Source organism: Filicampus tigris, chromosome 15, assembly GCF_054856515.1.
Source record: "Filicampus tigris isolate MCC_2025a chromosome 15, RoL_Ftig_1.0, whole genome shotgun sequence".
Classification (NCBI taxonomy): Eukaryota; Metazoa; Chordata; class Actinopteri; order Syngnathiformes; family Syngnathidae; genus Filicampus; species Filicampus tigris.
In genome coordinates, this window is record NC_141231.1 from 14,811,757 (window position 1) to 14,830,943 (window position 19,187).

Below are 19,187 nucleotides of genomic sequence, written 5' to 3' on the forward strand. Positions count from 1 at the left end.
CGTGAACGCGCGAGAGTCGTGCGCACGTTTGAGGTTTCCAACCCACGCTTGCTTCTCTCCCCCCCCCCCCCCCTCCCCGCTGCGACCCTGCGCCCTCCCCCCCAACCCAAACAAGGATAAGAGGGGCTTGTGTTGATCCCCCACCACAAGGAAACATTACACACAACACTAGAATACGCCATTGTCATTGCGATACACTTGAGAATACAAGTTTGTGCAATTGTAATACATTCAAGTGATGCAAGACTTAGCGGAGACAGTTGATTATGGTGCTTGGCCTCATTTTGGGCGTGGTAAGATGTTGCTTCTGGCTGTGAGAAGCAGACCCTGGATTGGTCGCCGGTCTGTCTTGGTACATGCTGACAAACGCGCTCACATTCATACCTTTGGAGAATTTAGAGCAGGGGTGGACAAACTTGAGCTTAAGGGCCAAAGTAAAAAAATAAATAAAAAAAGGGATGGATGGTTGAGGTCGTTTGTAGATATGGTTAAAAAAAATTGCGTTGTTTTTCATAATGTAATAATTTCAACCAATTATTGAATACAATTTCAATGATTAATTTTAATATAATAATTAATTCTCATTTTAATTTAATGTTATTAAATTACAGTTAGTTATTTATTAAATAAACCAAAAAATGCAGAATTGTTCATTTTCCTAATATTTGTGTGCAATATATGTAACATTTCTTCATTTTTTTTTTTTTCTATGCCGCTTAACCACCTCATTATGGTGTCCTAAAGAAGGGCTGGGCAACTTAAATGCTGCAGGGGGCCACCATTTCTCCTAAGTGCTACACACTTCCCAACCTGATGTATGACAAAAATGCTATTTTAAAATTGGACAAAATACGTGCATAAATGCAAAAATCTGTGCTCTTAATATATTTCAATTTTCATAATCCATTTTCAATGTATGTTTAAAAGATTCACGATGAGTTTGAAGCAAACAGCAAAATGACCCCTTTTTTCCCTGTGCAAAGGGCTCTCGCATAAATTGTTAGGCCTACTCACATTGTAATATAGGGCAGTAGACCCAGTGTAAGCGCAACAAAGACATGTCTGCCATCTAGTGGTGATTGGTGATATTACAACTTAAAACTACAGCCGATACCTGCATATTTTCAGTTCGCATATCCACAGAATTCTTTGATTTATTTATTTTTTTTCAATATTCTGGATTTTCTTTTCAGATTTTCACTGCTATGGAGGGGTACAAGAAAAATCATAGGTGGGCGCGGGCTCTTAGTGCCAATTTTATGGCATAGATTTACTTCCGCCATGTCGAGACTCTATCGTATAGGGAAGCAAAAGAGCCAATAGATTAACCATGATTGATGTCTGTTGTGACCACATCCACAGTGCCGCAGCCCTCCCTCTTGCAGGACCACACAAATTCTGGAGCTTTTGCTTCATGCTTTTTATTGGGCAAGTGAAAAAAAGTGAAACCTGTGACCTTTAAGTCATTTGAGGCACTGCCAATTTACATTTTTTTTTTTTATGTCTTTATATGACTCAGAGTCTTGTGAGTACGGTGAATCACACATTCTGTGAACGTTTAGATGTTATCATATGTGTTTAAAGGTGACAGGACACAGCCTTGAGGTGACCCTGTCCACATGGTGCCATAAAACCTGACCCACTGGGCTCTCTTCCCAGCCATTGGCAAATCATACCAACCCGGACTGGACTAAATATAGCCCCCCCCCCCCCCCCCCCCCCCCCACACACACACACAGAGGTAGCAAAAGTACACAAACACTATACAAAGAAGAAGTACAGATATTCGGCTAAAAGTAGAGTGCTGATTCAAACCCATAAATTATTGCAACTTTGAGCTTGTAAACCGGATGAAGAAAGAGTTGACAGAACTCAAAATTTCAAGGCAACAAACGATGAAATTGTAAGTTGGGCACTCCAACAAAACTCGCAGGTTCATGGTTCGCAGACCCGCTTTTGGAGCAAACAACTTGCTTGCTTTGTTGCACTTCACTAACATTATTGCCTTAAATGTCAGTCATTTATATTTTAAAATTGTTCCCATTTAAGTGACTGTTTTAGCCTCCTTAAAATAGTCATGATTTACAGTGTAGTCAAAGAGTCGGATGCTGAAATGTGCTTTAGTTCAAGTGTAATACCGATTTGCTTTCTAATCCGTTATTGAATAAAATTCGAATTGGTGTTGGTGAGACGGATCCAACATAGAAGCTGAATGCAAATCCTTTTTACAGTTTTATTTAAACTAGCTCTCAACGGTTTAACTACTTTTTACTGTATTCCTGTTATCTCAAATGCCTGAAGTATCAAAAGTATTGATTATTTTGTATTTAAGAATCAATTTTAGAGCATTCCGATCTGGTATCTGAGGTATCGATATTTCAGTATCGGTATTTCAGTATATATCATCACAACACTAGAAAGCATAGTTTTCAAATGTAGGGAATGAAACGAAAAAGTCATCCAAAAAATTTCACGCGACACCTTCAAGCGCACCTTCAGGGTCATATGATTTGAATAAACGGCATATATTCATCTGTTGGCGGCGCTTTTGACAATGCAAATAATGCGACTTAGGAACAAGAACCAATGCAAATGCAAACGCCTCGTCTGAGGCGTTTCCATCTGCTGCTCTACTTTTAAAAATAGACTATGGGAAGTATTGCCATTGTGTCGCACCGTCCGCGAGTCCACCTTGAAAGAGCGCACACTGGGTATGCGATGCGCATAACAGGAAAATGCCCAAAACAGCTGGAGGTAAGTGATTTGATGCTATTGTGTGAGCTCAACATCACAGGGACTATACATCAAAAAGACGTAATAAGGATGTCGAAAATATACAAATAAAAAAGCGAATTCACTTTAACTTTATAGCAGTGCAACAACAACAGTAAAGTCTAAAAAAATGAATAAATTATAAATTATATATAAATTATATATATATATAAATTATATATATATATATATATATATATATATATATATATATATATATATATATATATATATATATATATATATATATATATATATATTTGCATTGTATTTAAGATAATAAATACAGATGCGGCAGTGCCCCACTCCATCCATGGGTATGGAAAACTACTTGTGCAATTGCGCAAAGTGGCCTTCTCTTGGAACAAATGAAATGTAAATGTAACAAAATATGTATTTAAAAGTGTGCCCCATGGGCGCTGACAACATATCTCAATTTTGTGCAAGGCAGATCATGCAGTCCAATGATTCTAGCAACAATCGGTGTCACATGGGGAAAAGTTTGCGTGCAATAAAAATAGCTAATATTATTATTCATAATAATAATAATAGTAATAATGATCAGCAGTAATCCTGCCTTATTATTAAAAATAATTCTGCTGTTTAGTTTTTCACATGCTTTTTTTAAGCTCTCCTGGCATTTCATCCCTGCAATGTTCAATAAAATGAAAAAATAAAAATAAGATAAACCAGACAAGTCTTGTGAGTGATTTCACTCCTGGACATGTCTTAAGAGGCTTGACTTGTGGGAGTCATAACTTTTCCCGCCCTTTCTGTGCAACATTCTTTCTGTTAAATTCTGTGCCAGCATCTGCAGATAGTCTTTATTTATTGAATACAACAATTTAAAGCATAATTTGGGAGCTGCCAGAATGCATATTTTTCGTTGTGCCAAAGAAGCATAGCTTAACATGGTTTTGATAAGCGAGGCTAAAAAAAACACAACTCCTGTCTCTTCCCCCTCATTTTTCAAATGGGGGTAAAAAGTCTCCAGGAGAAGTACGGCAAGTGGAAAAATCTACTTACATTAACTTTAGTAACAAAGTATTGTATTTGTACCTGATTACTTCCTACCATTGTCCATGAATGAAAGCTAATTGATTATCCACACGTGTACATTCCCCCACGGGAGTTAAAACGGGACGCCGGAGTCGAAGAATGCAAAGGAGTGTCAACCTGTTCGCTTTCCCGTGATGTAAATCATTTGAGTGTGTGTGTTACAAGAGTGAAGGTGTATTGTTCCAAAAAAAAACGCTGGAGAATTCAGTTCTATTTGTTTCCAAGATGATGCGCCTTTTTAAAGCGATGCTTTGGATAATAAACAATGCATCGGCCGGGCTATATTTAGCTGCGCTTTGAGCTCAAAGTCTGGAGTGGCTAACTATAGTGGGAAAGTCAGGGATCGTGAGATTCTTGAATGCAGTCATGTCACTGACCTGACAAAAGGTTAACTGCTGCTTGGAGAACCATCAAATCAAAGCCTACCTCCTTCACTCTCTCTATACTGCGTGATTATTACTGGAACATGCCCATCACACCGGCTATCCAACAGCTATACGGTGAACCAGAGTTTAACGACTATCGGATACATTTTGGACCATCCACCTGTGATATAGTGAGATATACGTATATGTATACGTATATGTATACGTATATGTATACGTATATGTATACGTATATGTATACGTATATGTATACGTATATGTATACGTATATGTATACATATACGTATACGTATATGTATACGTATATGTGTATGTATACGTATATGTATATGTGTATGTATACGTGTATGTATATGAATATATATACGCATATATATGTGTATATACGTATATATATGTGTATATGTATGTATATGTATATATGAGATCAGTAGATTTTTAGCTCTCCACGCGATTTACACAATCGAAACCTCTTTATGCACACTTACTCTTATTGAAGCACTATGATATGTCACTTTATAAAAAATATATACAGTCATGGATTTTTTTTGTCACATTTTTTTTTTTTTTGCTTGAATTCAGTGGACATTGTGTTGCTGCTCCTGGTCTGAGCGCCTTGGCCACTTGGGGAAGTATAATACAGACATATCATTACAATTTTTTGTTGTAACATTTTGACTTTATGCATTTTTCCCATATTGTGACTTTTTCCTGTACAATACTGACTTCTATTAATTATAGAACTAACTAACTGAGTCCTCAGACATTTTGGACTTCGTTTTCATTATATTTTGACTTAACTTGCTTCTGGCCTCCACGGCACTTTTGTCATAACTATTCTCGCACGGGTGTCGTAATTCGCTGATGTCATTCCCTGTAGTGCTGTTGCTATTGTTTGTTTTAGGTGGTCCATAATGTGGGAGACTCACAAGTGTTTTGTGTGTGAAAAGACACAATAGTAGTTGCCAATCAAAACATCCTTTTTTTCCAAGTTTATACAGTATCTTCCTCAGAAAGCACTTGGACGATTTTCCTCATTATCGCTTCAGCGACGGAAACTCTTCCCGAGGATGTGAAATGACGAGCGAACACACACCAACAACTGGGCCAAATGTGAGCAATGGTGAGATGTTTCTGGAAAAAATATCCTATGCAATCCTACGGTGGGGGTTATGTTGAGTTTTATACATCAAATCCACTTCGGGTTAGGGTTAAGATTCGGGTTTCCCGAGTGATTATCCTGTGGTGTTAGGTGTGATAAGAGTGATTGTTCCTCCCTGATTTCTTTGTAAAAGGATCAGCCTGACTATCATAAATGTTAAACCTGATCAATGTTTAGGACGGTGAAGGAATAATCGTTTAAGAGTTATCCCAACTTTGCTTGTTATTAATCACCAAATAGCTGCCACATGTTTGCCTATCATGCTGAGGTTGAATGAACATATAATCCCGGGTGATTTGATCATGTTATATTCATATAGTGTTGCGCGGTTATTTTAAAATGTCTAATTGATGAACCTGACAGACAGTAAGGATTTGCTGTGTGTGGTCAACAGCGCGTCAAGCCGAGCCATGGACAAAATCATTTACCATATCTAACACCACATGATAATCGCTCAGGATATTTTTTTTTTTTTTTTTTTTTTTTTAGCAATATCCGAAAGTTGGGCCTAAATACTGACTTTGAAGCGGGGAAAAATGGTCAAATTCAACCTAATTATCGGTGTGTGCATGTGAAGACAATCAATCACTCTTAGCACCTCTCCCCACCAGTGCCACAAGATAATCAGTCAGGATAATCTTCAAAGCTATCTGACATTTAATCCTTTGCCGACTTTGATCGGAAAACAGAAATAATATTCAAATTCAACCCAATTAGCGGTATGTGTGTAGGTGAAGAAAAAAACACTCTTTACATGGCCCGCGCCACACAATAACCGCTCAGGATAATCTTTCAGAGGCATCAGATGATCGGGTTTTTGCCGATGATCGGTATATGTGGACCCCGCTTTAGGTTGTACCTGTATTTCATGTTTTGTGTTTTGTGGCTGTTTTCCAATATAGTATATCTCCCTTTGTCTTCGATGGGCCATCACAGTACAGGATGTATCATGTTCTTGGCTTCACTCTCACTTCCCAATGTTTTTTTTTTTTTTTTCCCACAGTTTCAGGATGTCGTTTGAGGAGATCCGGTGTGGAAAACACCAGCACATTCCGCACTCGTTGCTGAGGATAATGCCAACACCCACTGGTACCTCAAATTCTTTTCAAAGAGTTCTGTTGTGAATAATCCCCATTAATGGGAAAATAACAGAGTATTTTTGTTACTACTATCTCACTTTTTACTTTGATTCCTTAAATTTGAAAGCATCTGTACTCTTAGTTGTCGGAATAGGCTCGTTACTTTTTTGTACCTCGGCGGATGATGACATGATTTTTAAACAAGATGTAAATAGTGATGTAAAGTCAACCGCGGCTGAGTTCTCGGGGTCCCATAAGGCGGGAAAAAAAATAACAACGCATTAACGATGATAGTAGCATGTTGTCGGCTACAGAAATGATTTGTGTCGGAAATAAAAAACCACAAGCATCTGGCGTTTAAAAAACATTCTCATCTGAAAAATCCAATACAAGTACAGGAAAAAGCCCTCCGTCGCAGGTTCATGGTTTCATGGATTTGTACAGTTTAAAGAACTCTTATTTTGTTTTGCCTCCAGTTTATTTGGGGTGTTATTTCAATGCCAGCCACGAGATGGTGGCACACTTACGTTTGTTTGACACTGTATATTTAAAAAAATGAGTGAAAAGGGAAGCATTTCAAGCTCAGCTTAGCTTTTCATCAAGAATAATGAATGTGAAATACTCCTTAATCCTACTTTTTACGCCTACGGGAACAAATAGCTCTAAGTTAATTTTTTAACATCCGTCTTCGGGCATGTTTACTAATCTATATTGTGAAATGGTTAGTTTGTTGGTTTTGAGGGGAAAATGGATTTGTTTACTGTAAACACTTGAAACACTATTTGCATGGATGGTCCGGAACGTAATGTTACTTTTACTCTAGTACTAGAGTTGAATCAGTACTTCTACTTTTACCAGCGTCTTTTTTTTTTTTTTAATCATCACTTATTATCCCTGCCACCTATAATAATATAATTTGCGTATACGGTACTCTATCTGCATCGTGTATCCAGACGCCGACACTTTCTCCCGCCCGGACGTTTTGTCCTCATGATGACTCTCAAAACAGCTGGCCCCCCACCCCTCCCATTGTTCACAAGCCGTCTGCGTTTCCAATTAAGCACGTCCACTTCATGTTTGAGCAATTGTTCGTCTCGGAACAATAACGCGAGTGTGTCAAAGTTTGCATCTGCTAATGTCGTCACTTCATCAGTGTCCATAACAGGCCCAAAAATAGCAGTTGACAAACACTCAAACAAGAGCCTTGTTTTAATAATACACACATTTATTCTCATAAAATGTTTTGTCTTGTAAAAATGCACTTTATTCTTGTGACCTTGCGCCTTTTATGTTATAATATTACCCCTTTTGTTTTAAAAAAAAAAAGGACTATTTGACAAATCTCATAGTGTTGATGTTTCTTTACTTTACTTTATCCTTGTAATGTTGGGATTTTTTTCCTCAAAGAATCTGACTTTGTTTCCCTAAAATGAGGTTATTCATAAACATCACTTTAATTAGTTAGTGGCTTATTGTGCTTTTTTCCCTCATAATATCAAACTTGATTCTTGGAAAAATACAATGTTATTATATTAGGACTTTAGCAAAAGAATGGTAAGTCTTTAAATTGGGAAAACCCAACAAAATTTCGGAATTTTTTTTTTCTGGTAAAATCTTAAATCCTACTGCTGCATTTGCCCAATTTTTAGTTTTTTTTGTTTTTGCAATTTGCATTTTGCAAGTTTTTTCTCAAAAAGAGTTATTCACAAAAAATGTAACTTTATTTGATCAATTTTATGACTTTATCCTTTAAACACTTGTTTTTAGTTTATTTTCATAAAAATACTTCTTGCTTGAAAATATTCCGATTTTATTTTGGGGAAAAAAACCCCCACAACTATAAGTTTTGAAAATACAACCTTTCCCCCTTATAATATTACAGCTCTTTTCTTGAAAAAAAGCAGACATAAGAGTTTAGCCTGTACTTTTTTAATATGACGACTTTTTCTCTTGGGCCGACTTCATTCTGGAAACAAAAGCTTTTTTTGTTGGATAACAGTAACCGATGTCTTAACAGTAAGAGAAGGTAGTATGGTATTTAAACATTTACAATTATTTTAATGACGTTTTGGCTTACGTTCGCGAGAGGAAGCATTTCATACCAGTGGTCAAGCTTTTATTTGTATTTATTATTTTACAACAAGTCACAGTGTATTTATTCACAGCATGGTGTCCCGTCTGGATGCTTCTCAGGACCTTGTGTTTACATGGAAACTTGACTTCCTGGCTGTGATATTACAGGAAACGTCTTGCGACACAGCTCCGTGCATGACATTGTTGCGATGCCTCCCGTGGGAGCCATTCCATTGTGCTTCCTTAGATGCAAGATATTTGACACTTATACTATGCAATGCATTTTAGAATTTACTATCGCTTTGGCTTTTTGTTCTGGACTTTTTTTACAGGAGACAATATTATTTGTATTTTTTTTTTTTTAACAATTAAAAAACGTTCCTAGGGGTTTTTAAATGTCTCTAACTTGCTCTAAGGATCAACAATAATAGCACGGTTTACACACTCTGTTTTTGTCTGGCTGAAATCGCCCATTTTTTAGGGTTAACGTCTCAAGCAAGTAAGCTTCAAATTTTCAAAGCATAGCTTTAGGACTTTTTTTTCCCTCAGAATATTATGAACTTTTTTCTTGAAAAATGGGACTTGAATTTAAAATTTCACAACTTTAATCCGGGAAAAAATACAACTTCATTCTTGTCGAACTGTCGTAGACTTTTTTTTTTTTTCTCAAAATATTAAATACGACTTAATTCTTAAAATATCATGACTTTTCTCAAAAATATGATGACTTTAGTGTTATATTATAACTTATTTCTCTCTCTCATATTTATTTCAAACGGTTTAGTTGTTTGAAAAGGGCTCTGGATCTTCTTCTAGCCCAGCTGATCACCGCATGGCTGGAGAAACTCAGTGTAGTAATTGTTTGACTTTTGTCTTGGAAAATAAAAATATATCATACATTTTCAATATTCCGACTTAAAAAAACGTGATTTTTAAAAAAGATATATACCTTTATAACTTTTTTCCCCTAAAGTAATACTTAATATGACCTATTTGAAAAACCTAACAATTTTGTGACTTTTTACCTTGTATAATCGCGACTTTACTTTTGAAAAATATGACTCTTTTCTTGCAGCTTTATGACATTTTTCTTTTTCATGACACTTTTATTTTCCGAAGTGCAGAACTCACAGACACGATATCAGAAAAATGCTCAGATAGCAAAAGATTTACTTGGTTGTTTAATTTCACACATTATGGGTTGGCATGCAGAAACAGAAACAGAACTACAATATACAAGCTATGAATATGTCAATTTGCCATAAAACAGTATAGTGTATTATGTTTCAAGCATGTGTGATATATGCAGCAACTTAGGGCAGCATGGCTGGAATCGCAAAATTCGCCTCAAACAGAAAAAAATAAGTCACGGGTTGCTGTCAAGTGCAGTTATAGTGCAAGGCCAATAGAGGGGAGCAGAGATTTTAACTCCCTTTCACGTTAGGCTTCTTTAGGTTCCATATGCCTTTTTGGAGCTCAATACTTTAACACAATAAAATCTCGAAGATTTTTTTACTTTTATATATATAGTTTTTTAATGCTTTTTTTTTATTTTTTTTTTTTACTGATACTCTGTCCATTATGATAATCAATAACCCATCAAATTGGAGACATTTCACTTCTTTGGAAGTAAGCAAACTTAGAAATTCAACGGCATCACATTCCTCTGTACTGACTAGAGCAAAGAAGAAAAGTCTGAAAATTCAAAGCACGGCTTTCATATTTATATCATTTTATGTCAGCAACTTATAAATATCAGGAAAGGTCAGAGTGAGGCTGAGAAAATGTTGAGATCTGACTCACTACAAGGGACATTTTTCATATTTTCTTCTTTTCTTTTGTGTTTTGACATTTTAAAGAATGTGCCACAGGCAACTCTTCGTGCGCAGTTTTGTGTGCTTCTTTTCACATTAAATCACACGTTTATTGGAAGAAAAGTAAGTAAACACATAAATGAATCATTTTTAATATATAAATTCTTCCAACACAGGCAGCCTCTGAGCTGCCCTGTGATCCTGTAACATTATTAGATATTTATTTCATTAAATATTTTCCCCTCAATATTATGAGCACCTTGTCTGGTAAAACAACAATTTAGCCCAGAAACACTGAATGTGCATGTAATGCATTTATTTATCGCCTGCGTTTGTTATCCCGTCAGCGCAGTAGCGTAGCATTTAATGGATAAGATCTAATTTGTGCTGATACAGCTAAATCCACACGAATTGGAAAATACAAGCTAAACAAAGCAGCAGGACTGTCGAATATAATATTATATTTACACCTTGCCTCGAAAAATGCTGTGTCGGAACAATTTTGAAGGAGGCGCAGACAAGCGCATGAGTTGGGGAAAAAAAAAGTTTGTGGAAATATGTAATGTTTGCCAACAATTTTGCTACCAGGGATATTTTTTTGCTTGCACTTTTAACCATATATAAGTAAATAATCCAATAAACCCTGAATGTAAATCCATTGATTTACAGATTCGTATTGTTCTAGCTTTAATTCCAACTTCAAAAACTCAATTTCCCAGAACGCCTTGAGGCGGCAGAGCTTCATGCAATGGGTTAGTTTTGTATATCAGCGTAGGCCGTCGAAACATCGAGGCAGAATCCAATGTACAATCTGAGCAAATACTATACTTGAATACCACACATTGCATTCCACCACGGGTTTCACTAATCGTGGTGCTGTTATGGCCTATGCGTGGTTAAGAGTGTGCGATTTTAAGATACATTTTATTTTATCACGTGACTGACACGGAGTAGCTTGGCCGCTTCGGATAATTTCATAGTCACGTGATCCATGCGATCTGCGCGCGCAACCTTTCACAGCGATTCAACTCTTCACCAGAGCCAATTTCACCGTGAAAACAAAACGCAGGTTGTCGCCTCAGTTTTATTTGTAACGATAGAAGAAAAAAACAAGTTGTGGAATACTAAAGCCACCGTGTTGTTTGTCTTGTTCGGGAACGTCGGGAAAAGTCAGACTTAGCAGCAACTGCCCCACAGAGAACATTAGTGTGTCACTTTGGACTTTGGACTACTTGTAAGTATTAGTGTCGTTACTTGTAACGGGAGCAAGCTAGCTTTGTTTTTAGCCGTGGTGCGTTCAAGGGCACGGGGACACTTCTTATTTTCTGTCCCCCTAAATATCTTTGAACAAACTCGTAACCCAATTTAATTATACATCAAGTAAGTTTTCCCCATTGATATGAATTAAAACGTCATTAATCCGTTCCAGCTCCCCTAAGTAAATCAAGGTCCTACTTTATGAAAAATTTACTGATAACAGGGAAATAATATTTTGGTTGAGATGTTCAAATAATAAATAATCCCCATCACTATTAGGGTTCCACATCAGCAGTTTCTGAACAGTTACAATGGCTATTAACACAACATATACTTTTGTAAACGTTTGTTTTTAGTGTTTTCAACATGGCTTTGACCGGGGTACTTGTGCTCGAGTTGGCGGGCCTTGCTCCGGCGCCGTTCTGTGGGATGATACTGGCCGACTTTGGCGCCAAGGTGGTCCGCGTAGACCGCACGAAGGCCGGCGCTTCGATGGACACGCAGGCTCGAGGCAAACGTTCGGTGGCCATCAACCTGAAGACCTCAGAGGGCGTTGCCCTGCTCCGGAAGCTCTGCATCCAGTCGGATGTTGTCCTGGAGCCCTACCGCAAAGGTGGGACCGCGAGAATCTTTACTAAGGAACTATACATACTTTCCACAAGAAATATGTGCTACATTTAGTTTATTAATTTAAGTTTTATTTGACCCCTGACACAAGTGAGCATTACATTACAAGTATACTGTCAAATCGCATAAAAACTATGGTTAAAAAAAACTTGATATAGTAGGCGGCAAAGGATTAATTGTGGTGTAGCGGGAGAACACATTGTTGATTAAAAAGTTCAAATCTCTTATGTTCTCTTAGGTGTGATGGAGAAACTCGGTCTTGGTCCAGAGGAGCTGCTAAAGGAAAATCCCCGTCTGGTGTATGCACGCCTTACGGGATACGGACAAAGCGGAATGTACGCCAAAGCGGCCGGACATGATATCAACTACCTGGCCATGTCAGGTAAGAACACACGTATGGAACGCAAACCAATCAGCGAGCTTGCTGAAACTGCTGTTGCCCGACACAAATTGGTTGTGGTAAGTGTTTGTTTACTGGTTCTCATACACCACAGCAAAAATGCCATGGTGAAGAGTTTCCAAGTGGAGTGTACAGTGATCCCCCGCTCATCGTGGGGGCCCACCCACATTAGATGAAGAGGAATTTCTTCTTCTTTTTTTTTTTACAGACTCAAGGTCCAGGAGAGGAGGAGAGCATGCAGCACGCATTTTTATGAATAAGGACGGGGGGGCGGGGGGGGGGTCTGGTGTATGAGAACCAGTAAACAAAATACAAATAAGGATATAGTCAATACAGCAAATTGTAAAATGTGACAAAAGCGGACTCTACCCTCACTTGACATAAAATGTAACATGGCGGTTTTATGCGCCCCCGATAGATTCTTGCCGTACGTGCAGTACAGTACCGTATGAATGATGGAGTACGCGATTATACATTGATCAAAGGACACCGTGTGCTTGTTTTGAAGGTCTGTCAAGGCTTTTTGTTAATGTTTCCTGTGTGATTGCCCTGCAGATAGACTAAGAGGCTCTGTGCAAAAAAAAAAAAAAAAAATCCATTTTACTTCACATTTGATAATAAAAGAGCTTTGAGGGTGGGCGTGTGATCCATTCTTCAGTTGCAAAAGTATCAGTGTGTCACATTTTTCTTGCATTGTATGGACTTGGGCTTTGAAGCCGGAAGGTCACAGGTTTCAGTCCCACTGTGGACAAAAATGGCAATGACTTCAGAGATATTCGTCGGCTTGCTGGCTGTGGTCGAGTTGCTCTTGGCCAAGAGCCGGCATGTGAATTGAATTTCCCCTGGAGGGATTATGACGAATTAAATAAATGAAAATGATGCTGAATTGTGATACTGTACTGTGTTTATTGTAGGTAAAACAGGGTAAAAGAGAATTTTAATACAACACCAAAAACTCCTAACCTGAGAACACAAATGGTGGGGCAGCACATGTATATGGGTAATGTAACAAAACTCACAAGCATGTATTCTTCATCCTCTGCCAGGATTAAACATATCTGATTAAAATATTCTGTAGTACAATTTTTTTTCCCCATTAAAAACAAAACAGAGCAAATTAAGGTTTTATCTCAAGCCACGACTGTATTTGTTTTGAATGAGTTTTCCGTTAGTTTTAGTTAGTTAGTCGGTGTGTATCGTTTATCATATAATATCATGACGCTGTATTAGAGTTCAAATATAATGATGATTGTACTCGGAGAATTTTTGCTTTGCTAGGACATCGCACTACTGTAGTTGCTTAATCTTTTTGCTGTCTTTTTTAACGGCTCCACTTGGACCCCAGCAAAGCGGCCTCATGTGTGATGTCATCACTGCATGTTTCTTTTCCTCATTCCTTACGTATATGGTTTGTCTGATCCATTGCTGCCTGCAGGGCTTTTATCCCGTCTGGGTCGCAGCGGAGAGAAGCCGTATGCGCCGCTGAATCTCTTAGCCGACTTTGCCGGCGGCGGGCTCACCTGTGCTCTCGGCATCGCCCTGGCTTTGCTGGAGCGAACTAAGTCGGGGAAAGGACAGATCATCGATGCAAGCATGGTAAGAAAAGAGAGGTCGGCGCATCAATCGGTAGCTCCGAATTGGGTGGGATTTATGAATCACAGGTTTTAAAAGGAGCCTCACGGCAAACCAGGCTGCGTGCGCTCAATGCGTCAATAGTTCTACAAAGACAGGAAAAATATCTTGTCCATTTGGCAGTGTTTTTTTTCTGAAAGTTGCTCGCACGTCAGATTTTGGCCTGTATCTGACGCTGGCTCAGACCTTCATCCGGGCCTTATTTCTGAAATACAGTTAACCCGTGGTTCTCAGGAAAAACGTAAAAGACCACCTCAGTTTTTGGGGAACTGTTGAGCCAGGCGCTGTAGGCCTTAACTCGCCGTCTAGTTGGAGAGAATTTTCCTGTTTATCCTGTCACCATACGTCGCTGGCATAGATAGTTGAACAAAGACAGATCATTTTTATTAAATCATTTCTTGACCTATTACTCTGAAATTGGATATGTCTCATGTGATGTATGCCACATCACACTGCTTGGAAATTAGCCGATTAGGGGATTTGTACTATTTCCTGCAGATTTGAACAGTTAAATGACAGTTCGGTGAAAGTTATCTTTTTCTTTGGCGTTTCAACTTAAGACCCCGAAAGCAGTAAATTGCGTTTGCCATTGTCCCCCCCCCCCAAAAAAAAAAAAAAAAAAACATTTTCTGCCTGATAGACTGAGTGACGCATTGCACCATGTTAACTGAAAAGCCCTGTCATGACATGTCATTTTCCCCATGGCGATGCACTCAAGGAGCCCGCGGCAGCATTAGCGATGACAGCGGCGCCTGACGCGACTCCGAGACAGGCGAGCACTCCCCTTAGGTCTCTTTGTTCTGACGTCCATGTCAAGAAGCGCGTCAGGTTTCCATCACTGAGGCGAATCAACGCAGCATGTTAACACGCGCATGGCGAGTAACGTCACAAGTCAGATTCCCCAATTGTTTTTTCTTTTGTTTTTTTTTTTTTTTGCTTCCCGTTCTTGTGATTGCGGCGGTCCCTTAATTGGAAGAACTCAAATGTGTGGCTCCTCTGCGGTTTCCTCTTTTCATCCATCGCAATACGATAAACCCCTGCGATTCGCAGAGGATCCTGGCCGAGTCCTGCTGTGAATAGCGCAAAAGCGCGCAATTGACACCCCATTCTAAAAATGTGAAGTGAAAAATTGCCTTCGTGATTAGTTTGAACCGTAAACAAAGTCTGATCCCAAAAGTGTTCCGTAGCGTTTCAAGCTCATCTTATAACATTACCTTTAAAAATCTATGGCCTACAAACGATTTGAATAAAAAATAAAATAAAGATTAAATTTAGCCCCCCCCCCGACTTACAAAGATCTTACTAGTCCCTCAATCGAGTTGTATCATTTCAATAATACTTCTTTGACACCAATTACTACTTTCCTATTAGTAATGTAACTAGCGTACACCTTTCCAATTTCTGCTTCCAGGTGGAAGGAGCTGCCTATGTGGGCTCGTTTTTGTGGAAATCCCGCAGCATCGGCATGTGGGATCGTCCTCGCGGGGAGAACATGCTGGACAGCGGCGCTCCTTTCTACGACACGTACCGAACATCCGACGACAAGCACGTGGCCGTGGGCGCCATTGAGCCGCAGTTTTATGCGCAACTGCTTCGAGGTTTGTTGACTTCGATTTAACTGTGCTCTTAAATGACCTTTTGTGGAATATAAATTAGGCAGCAAAATGCACTCGTTTTTAGCCATGCCTGGGGGCGGCCATTTTGTCTTCTGTCGACTGAAAATGACATCACAACTGCTCACAACGACCAATCACGGCTGACCTGTTTTCTCAATCTGAGCCGTGATTGGTCGTTGTGAGCAGTTGTGATGTCATTTTCAGTCGACAGAAGACAAAATGGCCGCCCCCAGGCATGGCTAAAAACGAGTGTATTAACACTTATTCCTTAAACGCAATATTTATCAGAATGCGGTCCAGAATGTTTCAACTCGTGGACTTGCATCGAACATATTCTTGAAAAAAATGTTTGCTTTGACTTCCCCTTAAGGCAGTTAAAGTACGTTGTTGTCCTTTTAAATTCAGAGGACCCCCGCATACTCGCACTTCGGCACTCGTGGATTCACCTATTTGCGGATTTTTTTTCCAGCGATGGGCATTTTACAAAATTTTGCTGTTCCGTCATTCGTCGTCATTTTTCGTGACGAACTGATTTGTAATCGTCAATCCGTCAGTCAGTCCGTCATTTAAGTCTGTCAGAAGTCCGTTGGTCCGTCAGTTGGTCCCCCCCCCCCAAATACGTCAGAAAAACAGGCATCCGCCAGTGACGGAGTGACGGACCATCACTGACGGTTAGTGACGATAACGCTGACTGATGAGGATCCACTTCCGTCATTTGTCAGTCTTAAAAAAAATTCCCATCATTCGTCAATCGTCAGCAAAACGGGCGTCCGCCAATGACGGACGGACTGACGGACGGAACGCCCACCTCTGCTCTTTTCGCCATCGGCAGCAAGACTCAGCCCCTATCCAGACTTTTTTTTAATTTTCAATCGTGTGACAGTACCGTAATATTCAAAACAAAACTACCTTTTTCCTTCAAAATATTGAAATACCATTTTCACTTTGAGCTAAATAAAAAATATTAGTTGAGTGAAACAAAACATGACCCATGTCATGAATCCAAAACAAATAGGTTCTTTCTAAACACTTTTCTTTTGCAATGTAAGCACAAAGAACCAGAAGAAAAGAATTCTTATTTCTCTCCTGACATTCATTCAGGCGCAATTTGGGTTTCATTCAAATTCCAAGTCTGTGCCAGTGCCAATTTTCCGTCCACTATTCATTTAGCCGCGAATTTGGAACACGTCATTGTCATGCAATCTTGGCTCCTACAGCCTGCAAAGTGTCAATGTGTGAACATCTCCAAAAAGGAAAATTGCAGCGGTGAACTCTTGATTGACCCCCGGAACAGGCTGTTGTGGAGGTATTCTCTTCTGTTCCTTGTTTGGGTAAGTGGAGCTGTCTTCAACGTGTCACCCAAAAACACCTTTTGAGGCCAGAGGAAGAATGATAATAAATTGACACTGAGGCACTTATGTGGGTTTTTTTTCCTTCTTTACTCCTTTTCTTTGAAAATGATTATGATTCATCTTGCGTGCGTGTGTAAGCTACTCATTCCCTTCTAAGTGAGCCAAGAAGAGGCTTATTGTTACGATATTTTCAATTTCGCTGCAGATTGATTGCTGTGTGGGGACATTATAAGCGATGTTCGTAGAATGATTTGGAATGGACAAATTGTGTCCGGGTTCCTCCGTTGACTCTCACCCGCACATGCGGGCGCAAGGGGGCGTGTCCATTTCACGGAGGAAAAAGAGGCGTTTCGAGAGTAATTATGTACCGATTTCTCTAAAACAAACTGATACAACTGAAAATGCAAGCTTGTTTCATTTTCCTGATCAAAAAAAAAAAAAATACAAGAGTTTTTGAATCAAAAATGGACCGTGCGGTTCGGATATTCCTTTTATAACCCCAGTGACACATGCTAACTTCTACCGTCTGAGTTACTGCCACCAACAGGCCGGGAGTGGAACATTATTTACCATAATTTACAACAGCATTTTATGTGTTTTTTTTTTTTGTCTTCCCCATCAAGGTTTGGAATTAGATGGCGACCAGTTACCGCCACAGATGAGCTTCTCGGACTGGCCAGAGCTCCGCCGGATCTTCTCTGAGCATTTCGCCTCCAAGACGCAGGCAGACTGGTCGCGAATTTTCGATGGGACGGATGCCTGCGTGACGCCCGTGTTGTCCTTCGACCAGGTGAGCTCACACCCGCACAACGCTGAGAGGGCTTCCTTCGTGAAGGACGCCAGCGGGGAGGAAAGCCCCCGGCCGGCCCCGCTCCTCTCGCGCACCCCCGCAGAGGCGTCCGTCAACCCTGGGCCGCTTATCGGAGAACACACTGTGGAGGTTCTGAAGGAATACGGGTACAAATCCTCAGAAATTGCCAAGATGCTCACTGCGGGCGTTGTGGAGAGCAACGCTGTCAAGGCAAAACTCTAACCGATACTTTTTCTTGTATCTGCTCAAAGGAGGAGTCAGTAGATTTGGAATCTTAACTTCGTAATGATGGCTAAGCGTGAAAAAGAATTTGTTCATCAATCAATCACAAAGGGATTTTTTTTTTTATTGTGTGGGATTGATTGTTTATTGATCACGACTTGAAGCATATTGGAGGCAAAATCCATAAAAAGAGTGAAATTATGAAAAAAAAGATGTTAATTCAATTCTGGTGTATTACAAGAAATCGATATTAGGACAATAAAGTTATTTGAATAAAACACTTGGTTACGAAAATTGATTGTGTTTGTTTATTAGTCGATTAGTTTGCGTTTTAGCCACTTGTTACTTCACTGCCTTTCCCACAAACTAACATTGAATTGATGAATTCCTCACATCGGTGCGTTCTTTTTAAATGACTTATGAAAAGGAATTGTCATTGTAACGCAATTGAATACAAAGGATTCCTAGTAATCGTGCGCATTTCTCAAGCTTTACCGTGAAAAACATGAATCGATAAACCCCTGCAGAATCTGGGACCGCCTGAGTCGCTCGGCGCCCATTGTAAGTGCAACGATTGATCGCCGCGCAAATGCGATGTCAAACACTTCCTCAGGGACAAGCACCGCGATGCGCTACTCCGCTTGAAATTTAAGGCCACAGATGAAGTGCTAATTTTATAAAGCGCTCTAAATTTGGATGGACTGACAGACTGCCATTAATGCCATGCATCGCAGAGCAAAGTGGCTTGCTCAATAAAGTGAAAGTCAATCTGTCAATCAAATTCAACAATACACACACAATTTCCCACGTGTCAGTGATTCTTAACGGCATATGATTATGAAAATGCGTCGCCGGGATTGTCACAGAGAATGCTGGTCAGATCCAACGACATAGCAACGCTAACGTTATTAAGCTAGCATTAGCG

General features: G+C 39.4%; 1 protein-coding gene across 3 annotated transcripts; it reads left to right on the forward strand.

Annotated features, from left to right (window-relative positions):
• The first annotated feature begins 5,209 nt into the window (after positions 1-5,209).
• On the forward strand, positions 5,210-18,457 carry amacr (alpha-methylacyl-CoA racemase). 3 transcript variants are annotated; one of them, XM_086053373.1, is made up of 7 exons: positions 5,210-5,340; positions 6,383-6,468; positions 11,959-12,215; positions 12,468-12,611; positions 14,065-14,225; positions 15,673-15,859; positions 17,853-18,457. In XM_086053373.1, exons 3-7 carry the CDS (start codon positions 11,969-11,971, stop codon positions 18,260-18,262), a joined length of 1,149 nt encoding a protein of 382 aa, XP_085909499.1. In that variant the 5' UTR covers positions 5,210-5,340; positions 6,383-6,468; positions 11,959-11,968; the 3' UTR covers positions 18,263-18,457. The 3 variants fall into 3 exon arrangements, with proteins under 3 accessions (XP_085909499.1, XP_085909498.1, XP_085909497.1); XM_086053372.1 differs by lacking the exons at positions 5,210-5,340; positions 6,383-6,468 and adding an exon at positions 11,199-11,414; XM_086053371.1 differs by lacking the exons at positions 5,210-5,340; positions 6,383-6,468 and adding an exon at positions 11,204-11,579 and having other exon boundaries at positions 17,853-18,454.
• The last annotated feature ends 730 nt before the right edge of the window (positions 18,458-19,187 follow it).

Bases quoted from the DNA above. Each gene is read 5' to 3' on its own strand.
- amacr (XM_086053373.1), top strand. From the start codon at position 11,969: ATGGCTTTGACCGGGGTACTTGTGCTCGAGTTGGCGGGCCTTGCTCCG. The intron at 12,216-12,467 runs GTGGGACCGCGA...ATGTTCTCTTAG, and splicing joins CCTGGAGCCCTACCGCAAAG to GTGTGATGGAGAAACTCGGT. The intron at 15,860-17,852 runs GTTTGTTGACTT...TTCCCCATCAAG, and splicing joins TTATGCGCAACTGCTTCGAG to GTTTGGAATTAGATGGCGAC.